General features: G+C 41.4%; 2 protein-coding genes across 4 annotated transcripts; one reads left to right on the plus strand and one right to left on the minus strand.

Moving 5' to 3' along the window:
* Positions 1-3,211: 3,211 nt before the first annotated feature.
* Positions 3,212-12,743, plus strand: N6AMT1 (N-6 adenine-specific DNA methyltransferase 1). Of its 3 annotated transcripts, XR_005627907.1 has the most exons (9): positions 3,228-3,372; positions 4,202-4,291; positions 4,704-4,794; positions 5,330-5,413; positions 5,515-5,656; positions 6,322-6,449; positions 6,911-7,346; positions 9,798-9,983; positions 11,334-12,743. XR_005627907.1 is itself a non-coding variant. In XM_039713160.1 (7 exons), the coding sequence occupies exons 1-6, from the start codon at positions 3,227-3,229 to the stop codon at positions 6,426-6,428; spliced, it is 660 nt and encodes a 219-aa protein (XP_039569094.1). In that variant the 5' UTR covers positions 3,212-3,226; the 3' UTR covers positions 6,429-6,449; positions 6,911-8,382. The 3 variants fall into 3 exon arrangements, 2 of the variants coding, with proteins under 2 accessions (XP_039569094.1, XP_039569093.1); XM_039713160.1 differs by lacking the exons at positions 9,798-9,983; positions 11,334-12,743 and having other exon boundaries at positions 3,212-3,372; positions 6,911-8,382; XM_039713159.1 differs by lacking the exons at positions 5,330-5,413; positions 9,798-9,983; positions 11,334-12,743 and having other exon boundaries at positions 6,911-8,382.
* Positions 11,011-17,378, minus strand: CGGBP1 (CGG triplet repeat binding protein 1). Its single transcript, XM_039713161.1, has one exon. It carries the CDS (start codon positions 16,269-16,271, stop codon positions 15,768-15,770), a length of 504 nt encoding a protein of 167 aa, XP_039569095.1. The 5' UTR covers positions 16,272-17,378; the 3' UTR covers positions 11,011-15,767.
* Positions 17,379-18,213: the final 835 nt, after the last annotated feature.

Genomic DNA, 18,213 nt, shown 5'->3' on the forward strand with positions numbered 1-18,213 from the left:
CCTGCAGAAAGTCCAGAAGTGTGGTAAGAGAAATGAAAATAATGTCTTGTGACAGGAAAATTTTAAGAGCATGTTTTATTTAATCAAGCAGAACAAGAGCTGATGAGAACTTCTCTTTGCCTACAAATCCACCAAGAAAAACTGTGAAAAGAATTGCTTAATTTTACATACTTGCCAGAAGACTGAGTGTAAAACCTGTTACCTCTCTATTTAGGCCAGGATCTACAATATTTCCACTTATTAGAGCACTGAAGCGTAATCTTTAAATTAGAAATTCTGGTGGCAAGAAAATGATCTACTTTTAGGAAGATACTTGCTCAGCTGAAGAAAGAAATCATGAGGTTTCTTCCAGCCTTCTCTTAGCAGTTCTGCTCTTTGCAGATCCTGGTGGCTCTATTTCCTCAAAGGCAGCAAAAGAGGAGAATTCCCAGATTCAGCACAGGCCTAGGTCTCTTCCAGGAGATGCATCTGTGAAATGTTTGAGAATTTTACAGAGGAAGCCTTTGAGGGCTGACAGGAAATCATGGGTTAAGGATTCTCTATGAGAGGCATGACACTGAATTCCAGATGGGATGAAGCCATACAGCTTAGTGTAAACAAATGGTTATGATTCCTGTCAAGATCAATTTTTCATCTCCATAAAGCCCAGTTTAATAACATGGCACAGGCACCACTGAAAAACGGGAATATCAGCTTTCCAACAATTTCCCAAAATTGAAATAGAATCTGTTTTGGCAAAAACAGTACAGTTGTCCACCAAGAAAAACATTTTAGGTAGGTAGTTATGTAAGCAGTAAAAATAAATGTTTTATAAAATGCACCCACAAGGACTTAGAAGTATTAAAAAAAGCCCCCAATAATAATTAACCAGATTTCATGAAGTATGAAACAGCCAAAAATAATAAGCAGTACAGCTGAAGGAGGTGAAGTCATTTCTCCTACTGCACTCCAAAGCTTGACCACCTGGAGAGATTAAAAAAATATATCCAAAGAATTAATTTTCCTAATATGGGCACAGTGCAAAATTCTGTCTCTTAACATGACTTCATTTGGCCAAAGGAATGGAATTTTATGGAAGCCTAATATGTTTTACAAGTACTTGTTTCTCTGGCACAGCAGCAAATCTTTGGGAAGGCAGATGAAATGAAGGAGCATCTACTAGATTTCCTTTGGAGCCAAAAGAAGCTGGTATTGTCTCCTGAAGAGAAAGTATCATTTTAAATTAAAAGGTAATATTAGTACAAGGTCAAGTCCATGAATAAATTTACTCTGGAAACAGGAATTTTCTGAACTTTTGAATTCCTACGATTGTGTTCTTTAGATAGTGGAGCAAGAAGACTATTTTAAGGTAAAGCTTGGTGGTTTCATTTCCATGACAGGACAAAAACAATCCTTGAGTCAAAACCTCATCTTTGGATCTGTGAATATTAATCTGTGGATATCTAATTGCACTGAACTTTGTTAACATCACCTTTTTCCTTCATTGACCTAGAGAGTCACCTCACACAGAATTTTAGTGTTTAAGGCACTGATAATCCAACAGAGACATTTAATGGGAATTAGAATCTGTTCAGCTCTTTCTTCTGCTTTTGATCAGAATGTCTTTGGGTTTCATTGAGAAAATCATTAACCCAATCTGTGGCCTGAAATTTTTCCTCAATCCTTAATTATTTCCTCCAGCTCTGGGGTCTCAGCACGGGAAAGACCTGGAGCTGTTGGAGAGAGTCCAGAGGAGACACCAGGATGATCAGAGGGATGGAGCAGCTCTGCGGGGAGGAAAGACTGAGAGAATTGGGATTGTTCAGCCTGGAAAAGGCTTCAGGATGAGCTAATTGCAGCCTTCCAGTAACTGAAGGGAGCCTGCAAGGAAAATTGAGAGAGACTATTTGCAAGGGCTGGAGTGGCAGCATAGTGAGGAACAGCTTCAAATGGATGGAGAGTACTTTAGATGGATTAGGAAGAAATTATTTTACTGAGTGAGGGTGGGGACAGGGTGCCCAGAGAAGCTGTGGCTGCCCTGGATCCCTGACAGAGTCCAAGACCAGGTTGGACAGGGCTTGGAGCCACCTGGGATAGTGGAAGGTGTCTGACCATGGCAGCGGTGGAATGAGATGAGCTTAGAGGTCCCTTCCAACCCAAACCAATCTGTGTTTCTGTGACTCTGAAGTTCAGATGCTTGGTACATAAGGATGCTGTCTAGTGTTGCTGGCTGTCAATCACTTGTTTTTAAAATTTTAAAAGTTTAATAGTATTACTGTAATTATATTACAATAGTAATATAATTACAGTAATAGTAATTTGGACAATTTGGATTACGACCATATGAGACAATAAAAAACAAAGCCTTACGGACAGTCCGGGTACCTCTTCTGGGCAAAATAAGCCCGAAAAAGGACACACATTAACAGAGGATTAACCCTTAAAAACAATAGCCTGTTACATATTCATACATGATGTATAAATTCCATTCAAACAAAGGATTCTGTCTGGTCATCATCAACTTCTTCCTCTTAATCCTAACGGCGTCTTCAGGGCTGAGTGAGGCAGGAAGAAATTAGTTTCTTCTGATAATGGGGCAATAAATTGTCTTTCTCTGAAAGATTTAGGTGTCCTGTGGCTGCTATCTTGGTGTGAGTCCTTTCTTTAGCAAAAAATATCTTACATAGCACCGTTTCTATTTTAACATTATGCTATAACCTAAAACTATATTTAGCAAACTACTTAAGAAAATTAATACAGCATAACTTTCCAACATAATACATATAATATTTGCGAAAAGCCAATCATAAACCACACATTTTTCACACTGGCTAAGAATCACAGAAATATAGTCCTTTTATTATTAGAAAACAGAGCGGTTTTGGATGTCAATATCAAGGTTTCCCCCGCGCGTTTCAGAAACTTCCTCAGCAGCTCTTTCCTTCGGGTTTGTGCTGACTCCCTGTGGTCGTTTTGGCCATGGAAACACCATTGGTGAAGCCGGCACGGAAATCGGGAGCAGGAATAGGAGCAGGAGCAGGAGCAGGAGCAGCACCGCCGCTCCCTCTCCGCCCTCAGGGACACCGGCGGCGGGGACACCAAACACACCGATGGTGCTCAGTGTTGCACAGAGGCCATCACATCCCACCGCACCCGCTGCAATTCCGGGTCCAGCACATCCCAGCCTCCCCGAGGGGTTGCGGACGCTCCCGCCCCGTTCCTCCCCTCGTCCCGCCCCTTCCCCCGGATGCGGGCCGGGATGGCGCTGCCCACCCCTCGCTACGAGCACCTGGGCCCCGGGGGGCCCTTTCGGGACGTGTACGAGCCGGCCGAGGACACCTTCCTGCTGCTCGATGCGCTGGAGCGGGACGCGGGCAGCCTGCGGGAGGCTCGGTGCGGCTGGGCGGGCAGGGGAGCCGGGAGGGGCGGGCTGAGGGGGCATTGCTGGCACAGGGGTGTTAAAGCCATTGGAGAGCTCCAGAGGGGCTGCGGAGATGGGGAAGGGCCAGGAGGGGTGAGCTGAGGGGAGATTGCTGGCACAGGAGCCACGAGAGAGCCTCAGAGGGGCTGCGGAGGTGGGGAAGGGCTGGCAGAGGAGCCGGGAGGAGCGAGCTGAGGGGACATTGCTGGCACAGGGGTGCTAATGCCATGAGAGAGCTCCAGAGGGGCTGCGGAGCCGGGAGAGGTGAGCGGAGAGGGGATTTCTGGCACAGGGGTGTTAAAGCTGTGAGGGAGTTCCAGAGGGGCTGAGGAGATGGGGAAGGGCTGAGGGCACTTGGCTTCCTCAGCCTGGAGAAGAGGGAACCTCGTCACTCTCTGCCGCTTTCTCATGGGAGGCAGCAGAGGAGTCAGCACTGGTCCTGCTCGGTGTGAGCTGAGGGGATGGCCTGAAGCTGTGTCGGGATATCAGGAAAAGGTTCTTCTCCCAGAGGCTGGGAGTGGGGCACTGGAGAAAGCTCCCCAGGGAATGGTCACAGCACCATCCTGACAGAGCTCAGAAAGTTTTTGGACAACGCTCCCAGGGATGCACAGGGTTGGATTGTTGGGGTGTCTGTGCAGGGCCAGGGGTTGAACTGGATGATCCTTGGGGGTCCATTCCAGCTCAGGATATTCTGTGATTCTGTACTTCTGTCCTTTAGGAGGACAGCATATTCTATAATGCTGTCTGGACCAATCCTGTGTCTGTTACAAACAAAAGTCATCCAGAGTGTTCTCTCTTTAGAGTCGAGATCTGCCTTGAAATAGGATCTGGATCTGGTGTGGTTTCAACATTTCTGGCTTCTTCCATCCTTGGACCCAGTGCACTGTACATGTAAGTATAACAGCACCTAAACTGCTGCATGCAATGATAAAGGGTGCTTAGCTCAGGATGCTTTAGCCCTCTCATACGTATTTATCATTTTTGCATTTTAAAAACTATTCTTTTCTCAATTCTATAGATACATAAAGCAAAGAGAGCCTGTTGAGCATTTCTGAGCTTATGGTGCAGCCTGAATGATTTACTTCAGGTTCTGTAACAAATGAGTAGTGCTGTGACTAGAAACCCGTTTTCCCATTTCTCAGACAAATTGCTAAGCCTACACTTGTGTTGGCTGGGTTTAATCCTTGTGGGTCCCTTTTAATTCAGAATATTCTGTGATTCTATAAACTAGCTTGTGGTTCATAGGGTTAAACTTCCAGGTACAGTAGCCCATAATTTACACTTTGTAATATTTCCCTTTTAGATGCACAGATATCAACCCCATGGCAGCTTACTGTACCCAGGAGACAGCTCTCCTTAACAATGTCCACCTGCAGCCTGTCATCACTGACTTGGTAAGAGAGAGGTTTCAATAGTGTCTCTTTCATAGTTTGTGTATTTTTTTAATACTTACTGCAGATCATGGAGTCACACAATAGTTAGGGTTGGAAAGGACCTCTGGACATCACCCCCTGCCAAAAAACCCCCAACCAACTACTCAAGCTCTAAAATTCAAAATTAAGCTCTAAAATTCACTGTATTAATTAAATAAATCTGTAGATATAGTTTGGAAAGTGCTGGACAAGAAATTTTATAGTGGCCTGACATTATCATAGCCCTTTGTGTAAAGTTATGCAGTTCTTGGTTTTCAGCCTTTTCTGATTTGTGTCTGCTTTTGCCTTTAGTTTCTTACAAAATTTGATATGGAGAAAAGCTAATTTTTCTCATCTCTTTAACTCTTTTATGTTTATAAAAGATGATGTATAGGCCACAATAATTGGGATTTAAAATGGCTGAACAACTACACTATGTAACTATATGTTTACAAAACATTCGTATTATTCATGTTCCCTAAAAGAAACCCCACATAATCATCAACTTCACCTACAGGTCAAAGGATTATCCCCAAGATTAAATGGGAAGGTTGATCTACTGCTGTTTAACCCACCATATGTGGTAACACCTTCTGAAGAGGTAGGAAAATTTTGAAATACTCTTTAAAAATTGCTACTGTCTGTGGTTGTGACAGTTCTGTCATTCTGTTTTATGACAATCTTTGCTTTCCTTCTTCCTAGGTGAAAAGCTGTGGAATAGAGGCATCCTGGGCTGGGGGCAAACAGGGCAGAGAAGTAATGGATAGAGTTTTCCCACTAGTACCAGACCTGCTTTCACCAGGAGGATTATTCTACTTGGTCACAATTAAAGAAAACAATCCAGGTGATCACTGTCCTTGGACATTCAAATGGGCCAAACCAGGTTTAATGTGGTATAAATCAAAATGTTGATCACAGCTCGACCAAAAATGCAAGCAAATTTATCAAAACTGAGAACTCCCCAAGCTAGTTTGGAAAGTGGTGTGGGACCCCAGCAGCTCTGCAGGAGTTCAGTTCCAATTTTGAAAGGTGGATTAATTAAGTCTGAATCAGTTAATGATGCCAGACCAGTTCTTTCTTATGGAAGAGAATGGTGGTGTTAACCAAAAAGGCTTAGTGTGAAATGTGATGTCTTTCATTTTACAGATGTAGAGAAAAGATTTGGACTTGTTCCTTCTGATCTAATGCTTGATGGCCACAAATGATCATGTAATGTCAGGATTATTCTTTCCACCTGATTTATTAGGCAGCTTTTCTGAGAAGGTACTACAAATTTCACTTCCTCTTACAGTTTAGCTTCATACAGAATTCTAGAAAAACACTGAACTTGTTTGTAAACTGTGAGCTGTATTTGTGCTTGGTGGGAGATTATTTTCCATAAAAGTTCCTGTCTGAAAGAGTAGGAGGACAGAGTTTGTAAACTTTGCTTAACAACTTGGCAGATATTTTAGAATTAATCTTCTATAACCAATTTCAACTCATTTGTAAACACTGCACTTTCCATTGCAGATGAAATTTTGGAAACAATGAAGAAAAGTGGCTTAAAAGGCACACAAGTACTTTCCAGGCAAGCAGGACAAGAGATGCTGACAATCCTCAGATTCAGGAAATCTTGATAACTTCTCTTCACCTGCCAGGTAGTAGGCATGAAGAAAATGAAAAAAACTCTGAACACAGAGTTGTCAGCTGGTAAACACTGAAGTGAATGCAATCTGCCCTTTGCTAATGGCAGGCACTTACTCATTACAAGCAAAACATCAAGAAAGAAATGAACCCAAAAAGTGAACTAGGGAACAAAATATCAATGGGTTCATGATGATCTAATATCCTCTGACAATACCAATGCCACACACCAGAGAGTCTGACTTCTACAAGCCATGCACACGTATCACTTTTAATTTGTAGTCTTCAGTTGTCATTGGTCAGAACCAGGATCATTTTACACCATCAGCATTCACAACAAACTGCAAGCAGCAGTGTTAATACACGTATCACTTTTAATTTGTAGCCTTCAGTTGTCATCAGCATTCACAACAAACTGCAAGCAGCAGTGTTAAGATATCCTTCTGTTGGCTTATAAAGTTCTTTCCTCTCCCAGGATCAGCGTTCTCAGCACGGATCACTTTGGCCTTGATTAAGGACCAGTCTTCCATGTCCCTCTGACCTTCAGAGATGAAGAAAGAGCCTGGTTAAAATACAGAGATGCTCAGAGTTCAGCACAAAAGCATTTGGAGGAAGTTTGGATCAGTGCACAGATGGAAATACAGTGGCACTTTATACAGTGCAAAATGTGAAGGCAGAGCTAGGAGTTGTTTCACTTGTTCTCACACAGCTGTCAGATACTTTTAATACTCAGGGTACTGAACTTCTCATCTCTTCCAACATGTGAGGATGTTCCAGCAGCAGATAAGGAGGATTGTCCAATTCTTCAGTCCCTTGTAATGAGCACAACAGTTCTGCAGCTCATTCAACACCTTCCCCAAGCTTCAGAGATGGCTTCTCAAGGAATGATGGAAAATTTTATTTTAGTAACTGTACGTATTTATATTGCCATTGGGATTTTTTGAGGAATGCAGTTTTGCAAATAGAAATTGAGTTTTAGTCCTTTTCACTTTTTTCTCCCCATTTTAAAGAAACACTAATGTAGTTTTTCTGGTGTACACTGGAGGGTGTTTTTGGGGCTCTCATTGTTTTGTCTGTGGATACAAAGCTTAAATAAGTTGGCTTCAACTCCCAGCTTACTTTTGACCAAAATAAAAACCAAACAAGGGGTAAGAGGTAAGATGGAAATGAATTAAAAAAAAATCCATCGTGGATCTGTAGAGACTGACTTGCAAGACTTTTGTTTGTGTAATGCTCCTATAAATATTATTTTGATATTTGTAGTAATTTGTGTCATTGTAGCAGTGCTTTGTCATAGGGGGCTACTGGAGTGTAGTCCTCACATCAGTCCAAATTAGCAGAGCCTCTTACTCAAAAACTTCTGGAATTGAAAGTGGGATGATAATTAGATATGGTTAAGCTAAATAATTGCAGCTACACTGTCAAGTTAAGGATAATTTGACTGCAGACTGGACCTAGAGCTTGTAGGATTTCCAGATTTCAAGCTCAGGGTTGGGTGCCACCAAAACCTTTGGCCATGGTTCAAAGTAGTTTGTCCTCAGGTGCTGGAGTTTTTATCTAGCCAGTTACTGAATATTTCCCAGTGATTATCATTATCATCCTCTTCAGTTATATTAGGAGGCTCTGCTATGGTAATAAAATGACTCATTATCTCCAGGGTGCACTGAGCACTGCTTTGGCTTCTCTTCTCCACCTGTAATGTTTAATAGCTACAGACAGGTTTAATTATGAGGCCACATCTTACTGTAAACTTGATAATTGCTCTGAGCCAGCATTTCCTGAGGAATCTACAGGAATATCCTTTTTATCAACATGACTGGAGAAACCTTTGTTGTCTGGGCATTGGGAAGAAAAAGTGATCCTGAGGGTTTAAAAAACATCTCCCCTTCTGTGGCTCCTGCCTCCCCGCACAGAGTAATGAACAAAGCTGCAATTTGTTTTTTGAAAGATGCTCCTGTACACGAGGCTTTGATTTTACAAGAAACAAGATAGCAGAGAGGAGGGATGCAAAGCAGGATTTTAAACTGCTTCAGTGCTTCTGCATGACTTCAACATCAGTCAATTAAGAAGTTGAAAAAACTCATTATTTACACAACAATCTGCACTGTAAGGGATGATTGTTTCTGCTGCTTGTTCTCAGCATCTTCATAAGGACAAGTAATTTGGATTTTGTGTGTTTCTTTCTCATCATGTCCTTTTTTTCCCCTAAATATTTTTAAGACATTGAAGCACTTAGCTGAACCTCCCCAAAAACGTTGCCCATGCAAAGTTTCTTCATAAAGTTAGAACCAAATTGAAAGCAAACAGGCATTTTGTATATAGCAATTGTCACCTCTGGTTATGATGGAAATGCTTACCAAAGTCTAAATTATCAGGATTTTTTCCCAGAGTAATATTTTTGAAAAAAATAATGGGACAAGTTTCTGAAATGTTATGTTTGGGTTTCTTTTTTCTGTTGAAAATTTTGTGAGGAGCTGAAAAAGCCTGACAGAAACTCCAATCCAGCCTAAATGGAAAATATTTATGGAAAAAACTCCTTGAGTGTTACTGCACACACAGCAGGGCTCCACTTGAACCAAAACTCTCCTACCACAAATTGCATTTTTGTGCACTGAAGACACCTGGTGGTTGCATCCACAGCCAGCTCTGACAGAAAACTTGGATATCCAGGGAAGTTTTTCTCTTGTTGAGACTTAATTACCACCTTGAGCCATTCTGTTTTTATGGTATTATTAAGATACAAATGAGATATTTTTGATCTCCAAATGGTAATTCAGATTTTTAAATTTTGTTTTTTAACAAAATTCAATTTGAGACACTGCAAGAGTCTAGTTTTGCTTTAAAAGCATGTTTCAAGGGATAGTAAATAATAAGTAAATGTAAAATAAGTATTTGTCAAAGTAAGGAATGAGAGTCCTAATCCTAAATTGTATAATTAGGAAAGGGAGATGGCAGGAAAAGATGTCACCAGATGGGTACTGATTTGCACTGTCTGTAGTAACTCAGTAACTTCTTTGCTGAATCCTAAGAGATGTCAGGAGTTTAAAAACCCTCAGTGCAATTGAATTCAAAGAACTAATTCAATTTAAACTCAACTAGCACAGTTCTTTGTGTTGAATATGATTATTTTGGAGGAAGAGGCTCCAAAAATATGGGGTGAAATTCAGATCTGAGGATTGCTATAAACAGAAATGTTCTTTACCTGATTCAGTCCCCTTTGTCATGGCTGTTGCTACTTCACTGAAGGCAAGTGAAAAGAAAAACCCAACCATATTCTATGCAATGTTCTTTCTGTCCCACCCCAGTTTTTCTTCTGACAAGACCAACGTTCTATTTTGGGGCTGTATTTTTCCTGTTTGCAGGAAACCACAGAGCGAGACACAGCGTTCTGAGAGTGGGCTCCAGGAAGTCTGCTGAAAATTACCTTTTAACACTGCATGAAGGAGGTTTTAGTGCCTTAAAGGAGCAGCAATATTCCAGTGTCCCATCAGCTCCGTGCCTGTCACTGGTGATCACAGAGCTCGGGATTTACTGCTGCACCAGCCAAGGTAGCCCCTGTAGTTTTACTCCTCTAATTCCCTGTTAGAGGAGGGGTCAGCTCTTTCATTTTGATGCAAGTCCTTCACAACATGAGATTCTTTGCATCCCCCCACTTTTCCCTCAGCAGTTTCAGTTTCTGAGGTAAGCTGAGCCTTGTTAAACCAAAGCACACATCTTGAGCCAGGTTCTGAATTGTTGGCTGAGCTTGGGTGCTCTCACAAGGGGGCTCAGTTCATTCTGTCCAGAGCTGGTTAAAGCTTCACTGGGGGTTTTGTTGTCTGTAAAACACTTCCCTAAGTGCAACCATGGGTATTGTAGCTGTTGGATTTGTCTTGGGGTAATGACAGCCTTCAGAAATAAGGGTAGGGAGGAAGCAATTTAAACCTAATTATAGAAGAATTGAGGTGAGAAGGTGTCAGTTACTGCAGTGAAATCCAATGCTGAATTGGAGCTATTTTGTACACTGGAGGACAGATTGAAAAACCACTTGAGGCAAACCAATATATGAACCCCTCCTAAAAACCTCTAAAGTCCCTAAATACTTTTCTGTCAGCTCTGAACAGAGCTACTGAACAGTATTTTCACCTGAGCTGCAGTAGCTCTCTGTATTCCAACCCTCACCCTGCACTTTCTGTTTCTACCTGAGATGTGCTTGTAGATATGAAAGAGGTGGCCACACAAGCTACAAATTCCAAACCCCTTGTAAAAAAGTGGTGGGATGAGGAAAAAAAGTAAAAGCAAAATTGTCAGAGATTGACTCTCCTTCAGCCTATGTAAATAACAAATGTCAGACCTAATTATCAATATCACTGATTTGAAAGCTGTGTGTACTTAATCCTACTGCATCCAGGATATGGATTGAACTGCCTTGATTCAGTCAAAAAGGTAAAATGGTACCATCAGAATTTAGCATGGCCTAATTACTAAACTTTAAATATTTGTTTCACCTGGTTCTGCATCAGCTTCCACAGAAATCCTGACTGATACATTGATTTTTGCAAGCATTTTCCTACATGAATTGTCCACACAAAAAAATTTATAAAGGGTATGTTTATTTCTATTCTGCTTTTCCATTTCACAACAAAAAGCACTTGATCTTAATGTGCTGTGACCTGGAAATGACTGAAAATGAGAAAATAATGGTTCATAAATTCATCAGTCAAGAGGTTGCCTGAATTTATCATTGATCCATCCTCAGATGTCAAGACAAGTCAGAATTCAGGAAAAGAAATGTGTAAACAATCGAACCCACACTTGATGATAATTTTTGATGGGTTGATGTTATTTGCTCAATTTTCATGAAGTCCCCAAGGGAGAGGGATCAAACTGTGACCTTTTTGGATTCTTCCACATTGCAGAAGCCCTTCCTGAAAAGATCTGAGGCCTTGGGTAGCTGCAAGATCCTGTACCTACAAATGGTTTACTGCAGTGTCAAAATGCACAACAATTATTCCACCTGGTATTCACTTGGAGCAGAAGGCATCATTAGGGAATTTCTGTCACCATGAAGAAAATCAGGAATTGACAGGAAGCAAGAGGTTTTGTATAACCAGTCCTGAAACAGAATTCAGTGTCATTGCACAGGTAAATCAAACAAATGCTTCAATATCTGATGTCACCTTAGGCTACAGCAGCAGCAGCTCCTTCAATTTTCCTGTCCCCATCCATTTCTTGTGTCTTATATTACACCACTCTGTGTGAACCACCACGTTCTTAATCCACTTGATTAGGGTAAAGTAAGAGATTATGCATAAATTCTATAAAAAAGGAATACCTTTATTTTTTTTTAAAGAGACTGTTTTTTCATTACCAAGCGAAAACTTTACAATGTAAAGTATTTCTCTTCAGTATTGTTTTAATATAAAAACTTAAATCACTTACTCTGGTCTTACTGTTCCTACAGGGAGTCTTGTGGCACTGCAGGACCCAGGTATCTTCAGCCTCACTCTAGTATCTAATCATAAGTTCATGACTTATTTTTTTAAATAAAACCATTTCTGTGGCCACTCACCATCAACAAAACATCCCTACCACCAAAACAAAAATAAAGCATCTTCATCAGACCAAAAGAGACTAAACTCTTAACAGCACTATTACAGTGAGAAACTTTGTTAAAATAAAAATATTTTGAAAGTTAGACACGACTTTAAAATTGTACAAAGACAACAAGCACTCAAATTACACAGAGTAAGTAGCAGTGAGTACAATGTGAATGCAACAACAGTGAGACTTGCCTCTTTTTATATGCAATATAAGTAGAGATTCCTTGCCAAACTTCCAGCTTTTTTTTATCCTTTTTCCTGAAAAGCAGCTCATTGTGCTGCAAAACCTAACAGGGAGCATCTCACTCTTCAGTTCAACAGAATTGCTAAAAGGGGCTCTGGCTAAAACCAGTCTTTCTATCATGAGAATATCCCATACAGTGCAGAACAAGTTTCTTTCTCCACTGGAAATCAATTCCTTTTATTATGCTGAATGCTTCACATTCCCATGGGATCTGTCAAATTACAGGCTTCAAAATGATTAAAAATTCTGAAGCTTGCTCCTGTTTTTTCAAGAACATGCTAGCTGATACTATCATGCTGTGTCCATGTAAGGAGTCACACAACAGAGACTGGTCGTGTTTGTATTTTACTCTGTGCAAGTGTTGTTTCAGGAAAAACACTTGGGACTAATTTTAGATAATTTGGCTCAATTAGTTTAAGTATTGGTCAGAGAAGAAAATATTTATTTAATTTTTTTCTATTACATTTAGAGCTCAAATATATCCCTAAAACCACATGGCAGGAAGTATCCCTTAGAGATTGTCCCTACGTTTGGCTGTGAAGTGAAAAGCTAACACTGTTACCATCCTCCCTTTACTTCTGAGAGTTTTCTTCTTTACAGGAAATACATCTTGCACAAGAAATTAATCCCCCATGGTGACCGTTCAAACAGCTCCATTACAGCCTCAAAACTAGGATTCAGTTATTCCTTAGGTTTAGATAGATGAGAAAACTTCTGCTGTAAATCTTCCCTGAGATCAACAGCAATTAAAAGAAAGTTATGTTTTATCCAACTGCAGCCATACTGGCAAAACTGAATGATGAAATGAACTTTTGGCAAAAGTGAATGGTGAAAAGAACTTTCAGAACTGGTGTTCTGAATTTGAGTGCTTGCAGGAGTCTGTTTCATGACAGAATGCAATCACTTACTCATATTTTCTCTAAAAATGCCTTGATGATTAGGGTTATGTTCATGATTTTAAACTTATTCATTCTTTCTAGATTACCTGGAAGTGCTTTATTTTTAATAGCTTTACCCATTATTAATGACTGTTGCAATGGATCAATGTCCTGATTTTCAGAAAAGCTTCAAAAGTATTGTGGCTTTACTTTTAAATGAAAATAGCCTATTATTAAGACAGCAGTGTCCTGCAAATTGAGTCCATGACACTTGCCAATTGCTTCATTTTTATGTAAAACTGTAAATTTGAAAGCAACTTGATTTTTTTTCTTCTTTTTTTTTTCAGTTATGCAGGAGCCTGTTTAATGTTCCCATGAAGCATTTCAAAATGTCTGTCAGTCTGTCAGTCAAGGGAAGAACACAGCATCTAATCTTATATAAAATTCTTATGGGGTGCAGCCTGAAAAATCCCATGTTAGCAAAACTGAGTGAACCAGCCCAAATTCCTTTTGCCCATCCCACTTCTCTAGCTGCTTTTCTCAATATCCCATTCTTCTCCATTTGCTTCAATTCTAAGATAGCATTGCTGAGGTTTCAATGAAGATTAAAAATTAAAGCAAGGATGTTGTTTCACTGTAAGGAAACAGCAGCTCTGAGAAAATGCTTTCAGTTCTTGTCAGGACAGAAAAGGCTATTGGCAGTTTACCTTTCACTTGGCTTCAGAAGATTTATTAAACAGTTCTAGCCCAAGGCAGTTAAGGATTTTAAGCTAAACCCAAGCTTGTGCAATAAAAAATTATATTTAGGAAGGCATATCTTGATCTCTAGGATTAGATTAAAAAGTTGCTACTGTTATTCTGTCTGAAGTCCTAGACCAGCAGTGGGCTGAGCACCCCTGGATTGATGCACATGGGTAAGAAACCTTCTGCTTTTTAGCTTTGTCCATTTATTCCAGCAGGTTTCATAGCAGGACATGGAACACAAGTGCATTTCTGCAGACTAACTGCACAAAAAAAAAAATTGTTACTAAGTATGCAAGTCTCTCCCAGCCCAGCAAAGGAGACTGCTCTAGAAACAGCTGGGAAATAGCTCCAAACCCAAAATAATCTGATTATTTTGTCTCTTTTCAGCAGTTCCTTGGTATTGCTGTAAATAAACTGCTGTGAAACTCTGCTGGGGAAAGGAAGCTGGACAACTGGCTCCACCCTCAGGAGTTAAAGCATCCTTGTGCCATTGTACCCGTGGAGAGGGAGGATTCCTGTGCTCCCAGGAGATGCTTGGCACTTGTCTGAGCCCAGAGCATCTCCAGATCTAGAGCAGGCAGAGGTCAGTTGTATTCCAGCACTTTGCACAGTACTCCCTCATTTCATTCCAAACCTTTATGGAACATTTGTGTTAGGTGAACTATTTGGCATCATCATTTGGAATAGCTTAGTAACTACTAGATTTTGGAGAGAGTAACATTACTGAAATTCTTCAATTTCCCATTTTGCTTTCTGCCATCCAATAGATGTGGCCATGGCAGTAAGAAATACAGCCCAGGTCTGTAATTCCATTATAAGTTCCAAGTGTATGTGCCTTCTGACTTGTGTTTACAAGTACAGAAGAACTTTTGCAGTAACTGCTTTAAAATTAATTCTAATCACTTCACCTCCCTTGACTGAAAGGCTGATGATAAGGCCAGATGTGTAAAGGACCTTCAGGGAAAGGTGGAGCAGCCTCTTCTCCTGTGAGCAATGAAAAAAACTTCCCAACTCCTCAGTTTAGTGCTTCTACCATCCCCAATTTATATTTAGCTGAGTCCTGCTAGTAGGAAAAAGGCATTAATCTTCTCTGCTAAGAATTTGGTCCAGCATAAGTTTCACTTGACAGCAGCTGCACTGCAAACCACACTCAGTTACAGGTTTGTCTACTCAGCTTTCAAATATTGGCACTGAAATGGAAGGGGGCATGTGAAACCAAGACAAAGGAACAGTGATTTTAGAAAAGCAGACACGGCAAACCTGCAGAACTCCCAGCCTTATGAGAACAGTGGAGTTCAGAGGTCAGCACAAGAGACTGGCTGGTTAAGCTGGGTAATGAATACATCCACAGTTGCACCAAACAGCATAAGAGAGAGTTCTAGAAGAAAAATGTTTCCTGTTTCAAAACGTTAACCAAGCTTGAATACAAAGTTGCAATAGTCCTCCCCCAACAGAGCAGTGATATTTTAACTAACCATCCTAGAGCTTCTTGCATTTCAAAGGTGCAGCATCTCTTCTTGGTCACTCAGGGACTGGACACGAGTAGCAATCCCTACCACACCGTCTTCTTGGATGCACTGTGAAGTGGGGTGCTCCATTCAAGTGCCTTTTTCTCAGCCTCTGGGCTGAACAGAGATCAGGTGCATGCCAGGGATGCTCCCTACATTCCTCGTGAGCTCTACATCAATGTAGCTCTGAAGTCTACAGCAGGGTTAGCAACGATCTGTGGCACACCGCTAGGTTCAGGAGCAGATTGTCATTTCTACAAGAATACAAAATAGCTTGTAAAATCAATATGTAACACTGTATATATGCATGAATATAAAAATAAACCACACCATCAATATGTAAAACTTCACAACAAGGATGAAAACAGTTCTCTTCTCAGCGGTCTTCGGTGTTGATGAGCTGGTTCTCATTGTCATAGCCATCAGGCAGGTAGGCTTTCCTTAGCTGCTCCGACTTGGGAATGGAGCTGCCGTTCTTAACGTAGCGGGACAGGAAGGCTCGCACGGAGGGGTGATCGGCCTTCTCCAGGGGGATGTTGGCCTCCAGGCACATTTTCACAAAGTCCTGGATCACACTGCTTTTCTCTGTCTGGGCAGCGCTGTTGCACTGCAGGGAGGCAGTCAGAGTCCTTTGCTTCTTCCTGACGTTCTGCTCCTCGAACTCCGCCTTCCTCTTGGTGTGCGTTTTGGACTTGAGGTGGTCGTTGATGGCGGACTTGCGCACGTGGTTGAGCACCACGTTGCAGGAGGTGCAGAAGAGCTTGCCGCCGTCCTCGTGCAGCTCGCTGCCGAACTCCGTCACGCGGTCCTGGGGCGTCACGTACAGAGCGGTCTTGGAGCGGTTCCGCGACGGCGCCGACTTCACCGCGAAGCGCTCCATGGCTCCTCCGCCCGCCCGGCACAGCTGGGGACAGACAAGAGCTCATTGCACATCCAGCCTGGCACCTGCTCACGCCTCGAACACCGTGAGCTCCACTAAGACTCGTTTGTGACGCTGCTGTTAAAGGTTTTTCATCTGCAAGTCCAGTTAATTGCTGCAATGAAGCTCCTCGTGGGTCAGAGTAAAACACTGGTTTGGTTTCTAGGTTTATTACGAGGAGTGTTTTTTGTTATTTGGGTTATTGTCACAGTCTATTTGGACTTTTAGTATAAGATTTTATTAATGTGGTGAGAGATCTTTTCTATTTGATTTTTTTATAGTATGTATTGTTAATCTGTTAAGATTGTGGTGGATATGTATGTGTCGTTATAAGGTATTAGACTGTAATTATAGGAAGTGTTTTTTAATAATTGTTTGAAGTTATCCTCACACCACTAATATTGTGGTAACTCAACACAACCCTCAAAACCCAATCTGTTAATCACTTAAAGTCAAACAAAACCACTTTTTGCTTTCCTTGAAAAGTCTTTTTTATCCTTCAAACTTTAGGACAAAGGGTACTTTCTTAGCATTTTCAACATATTTGGCAATTTCTTAATTATGTTGAGTCAGTGTTTTTCTGTATATTTTATATAGCAAGCAAGAAAACCATTACTGTCACTTTTAAAAGTCAATAACTCCCAACAAAAAACAACCCCAAACCAAACCACTTGTTTGGAAACAGCCCTGGTTTTTAAACCACAGCTGTTAGATTGAACCTGGAGCTTAGAGCAAAGAATTTTGTCACTGCAATTACTGCTGGAACAGCCTGATGGGAACACAGAATTGCATCTGTTGCAAAGCAAAATAAGAAACTGTATTTTCAAAGAGGTTTAGCATCACTCTAAACTAGACCATGTCACCAAAGCTGGCAATAACCCAGTTAAGTGCTCTGAAATCAAGCACTGTCCTTTTGTTGCTGAGGTAAGGAGTAGCTACTGCAAATCTCAACTAAAGATAATTTAATTTACTTCTTTTTAAAGTGAAAGTTGAAGTCAAGTAACAGCTCTCTTCAGGTCTGATGTTTTCTGAGCAAAATTAATGGTCACATTAACTACCCATTTCCCAAAAAACAAAAACAAAAACCTCAAAAGTCAACAATGTTTCTTCTAAGTATCCAGATACGTCTAGATGCCCTTTTCTGTACCTGTTTTCTTTTGTTACCCAGTTTGTTGTTGCAACGTTAATCAAAAAAAGCTTGAATACAGTTTCTGCTGTCCAGAATGGGTTTTGCCCACCCTGGAACTAAAGGAATAGAGAATTCTATCTTCAACACTGTCTTTTTTTCTTAAGCCATTGCTACATGAAGAGATTACAAGCTTCTGCAAAAAAAGGAAACAAAGATCTTGGTGTTAGCTACTTTCCTAGTGATATTTTTTGCTCTCAGTGCAGCTTTGCAGACCTGTAAGTCTTAAGACTGATACAAAGATAAGCAGTCTTTATCCAGCATCAATGTAACCTTCTTCATTCCTTTTCTTGCTTTATACCTGAGTATCCAAACAACCATTTCCTGAAATCAAGCAGAAAACAAGCCCTAACCTAACACAGACTTGTTGCTTTGGCTTCTGAAAAGCCAAAAAAAAAAAAAGTTCCCCCGCCAAACCAGGTGTTCGCGGTGCTACTGCACCAAAACCTCTGGGGATTCTGAGAGCACCACAACACAGGATTTTTGGAAGGCCTATTTTTTTTTTTTTTTTGGAGTCTGCACCTCCGAGCGCCGGGCGGGTTCCGCCCGGGACCAGTTCCCGCCGCGCTCCTCGCCCGGCCCCGTGCCCCGGGTGCCCCGCGCGGGTTAAACGCGCACAGCCCAGGCCCCGCGGCGCGGCTGCGTCCCCGGGAGGCCCCGCAGCCTCCTCCCCGCGCGCGGCTCCGCCGACGCGCCGCTCGCCGCAGCCGCACGGCC

The sequence above is a fragment of the Passer montanus genome, unplaced genomic scaffold (genome assembly GCF_014805655.1).
Source record: "Passer montanus isolate IOZ18808 unplaced genomic scaffold, ASM1480565v1 scaffold28, whole genome shotgun sequence".
In the NCBI taxonomy this organism is placed as follows: Eukaryota; Metazoa; Chordata; class Aves; order Passeriformes; family Passeridae; genus Passer; species Passer montanus.

Coding starts and splice junctions, on each gene's coding strand:
- CGGBP1 (XM_039713161.1), bottom strand. CDS start 16,271: ATGGAGCGCTTCGCGGTGAAGTCGGCGCCGTCGCGGAACCGCTCCAAG.
- N6AMT1 (XM_039713160.1), top strand. CDS start 3,227: ATGCGGGCCGGGATGGCGCTGCCCACCCCTCGCTACGAGCACCTGGGC. Junction 4,795..5,329: donor AGCCTGTCATCACTGACTTG/GTAAGAGAGAGG, acceptor CTTCACCTACAG/GTCAAAGGATTATCCCCAAG. Junction 5,414..5,514: donor TGGTAACACCTTCTGAAGAG/GTAGGAAAATTT, acceptor CCTTCTTCCTAG/GTGAAAAGCTGTGGAATAGA.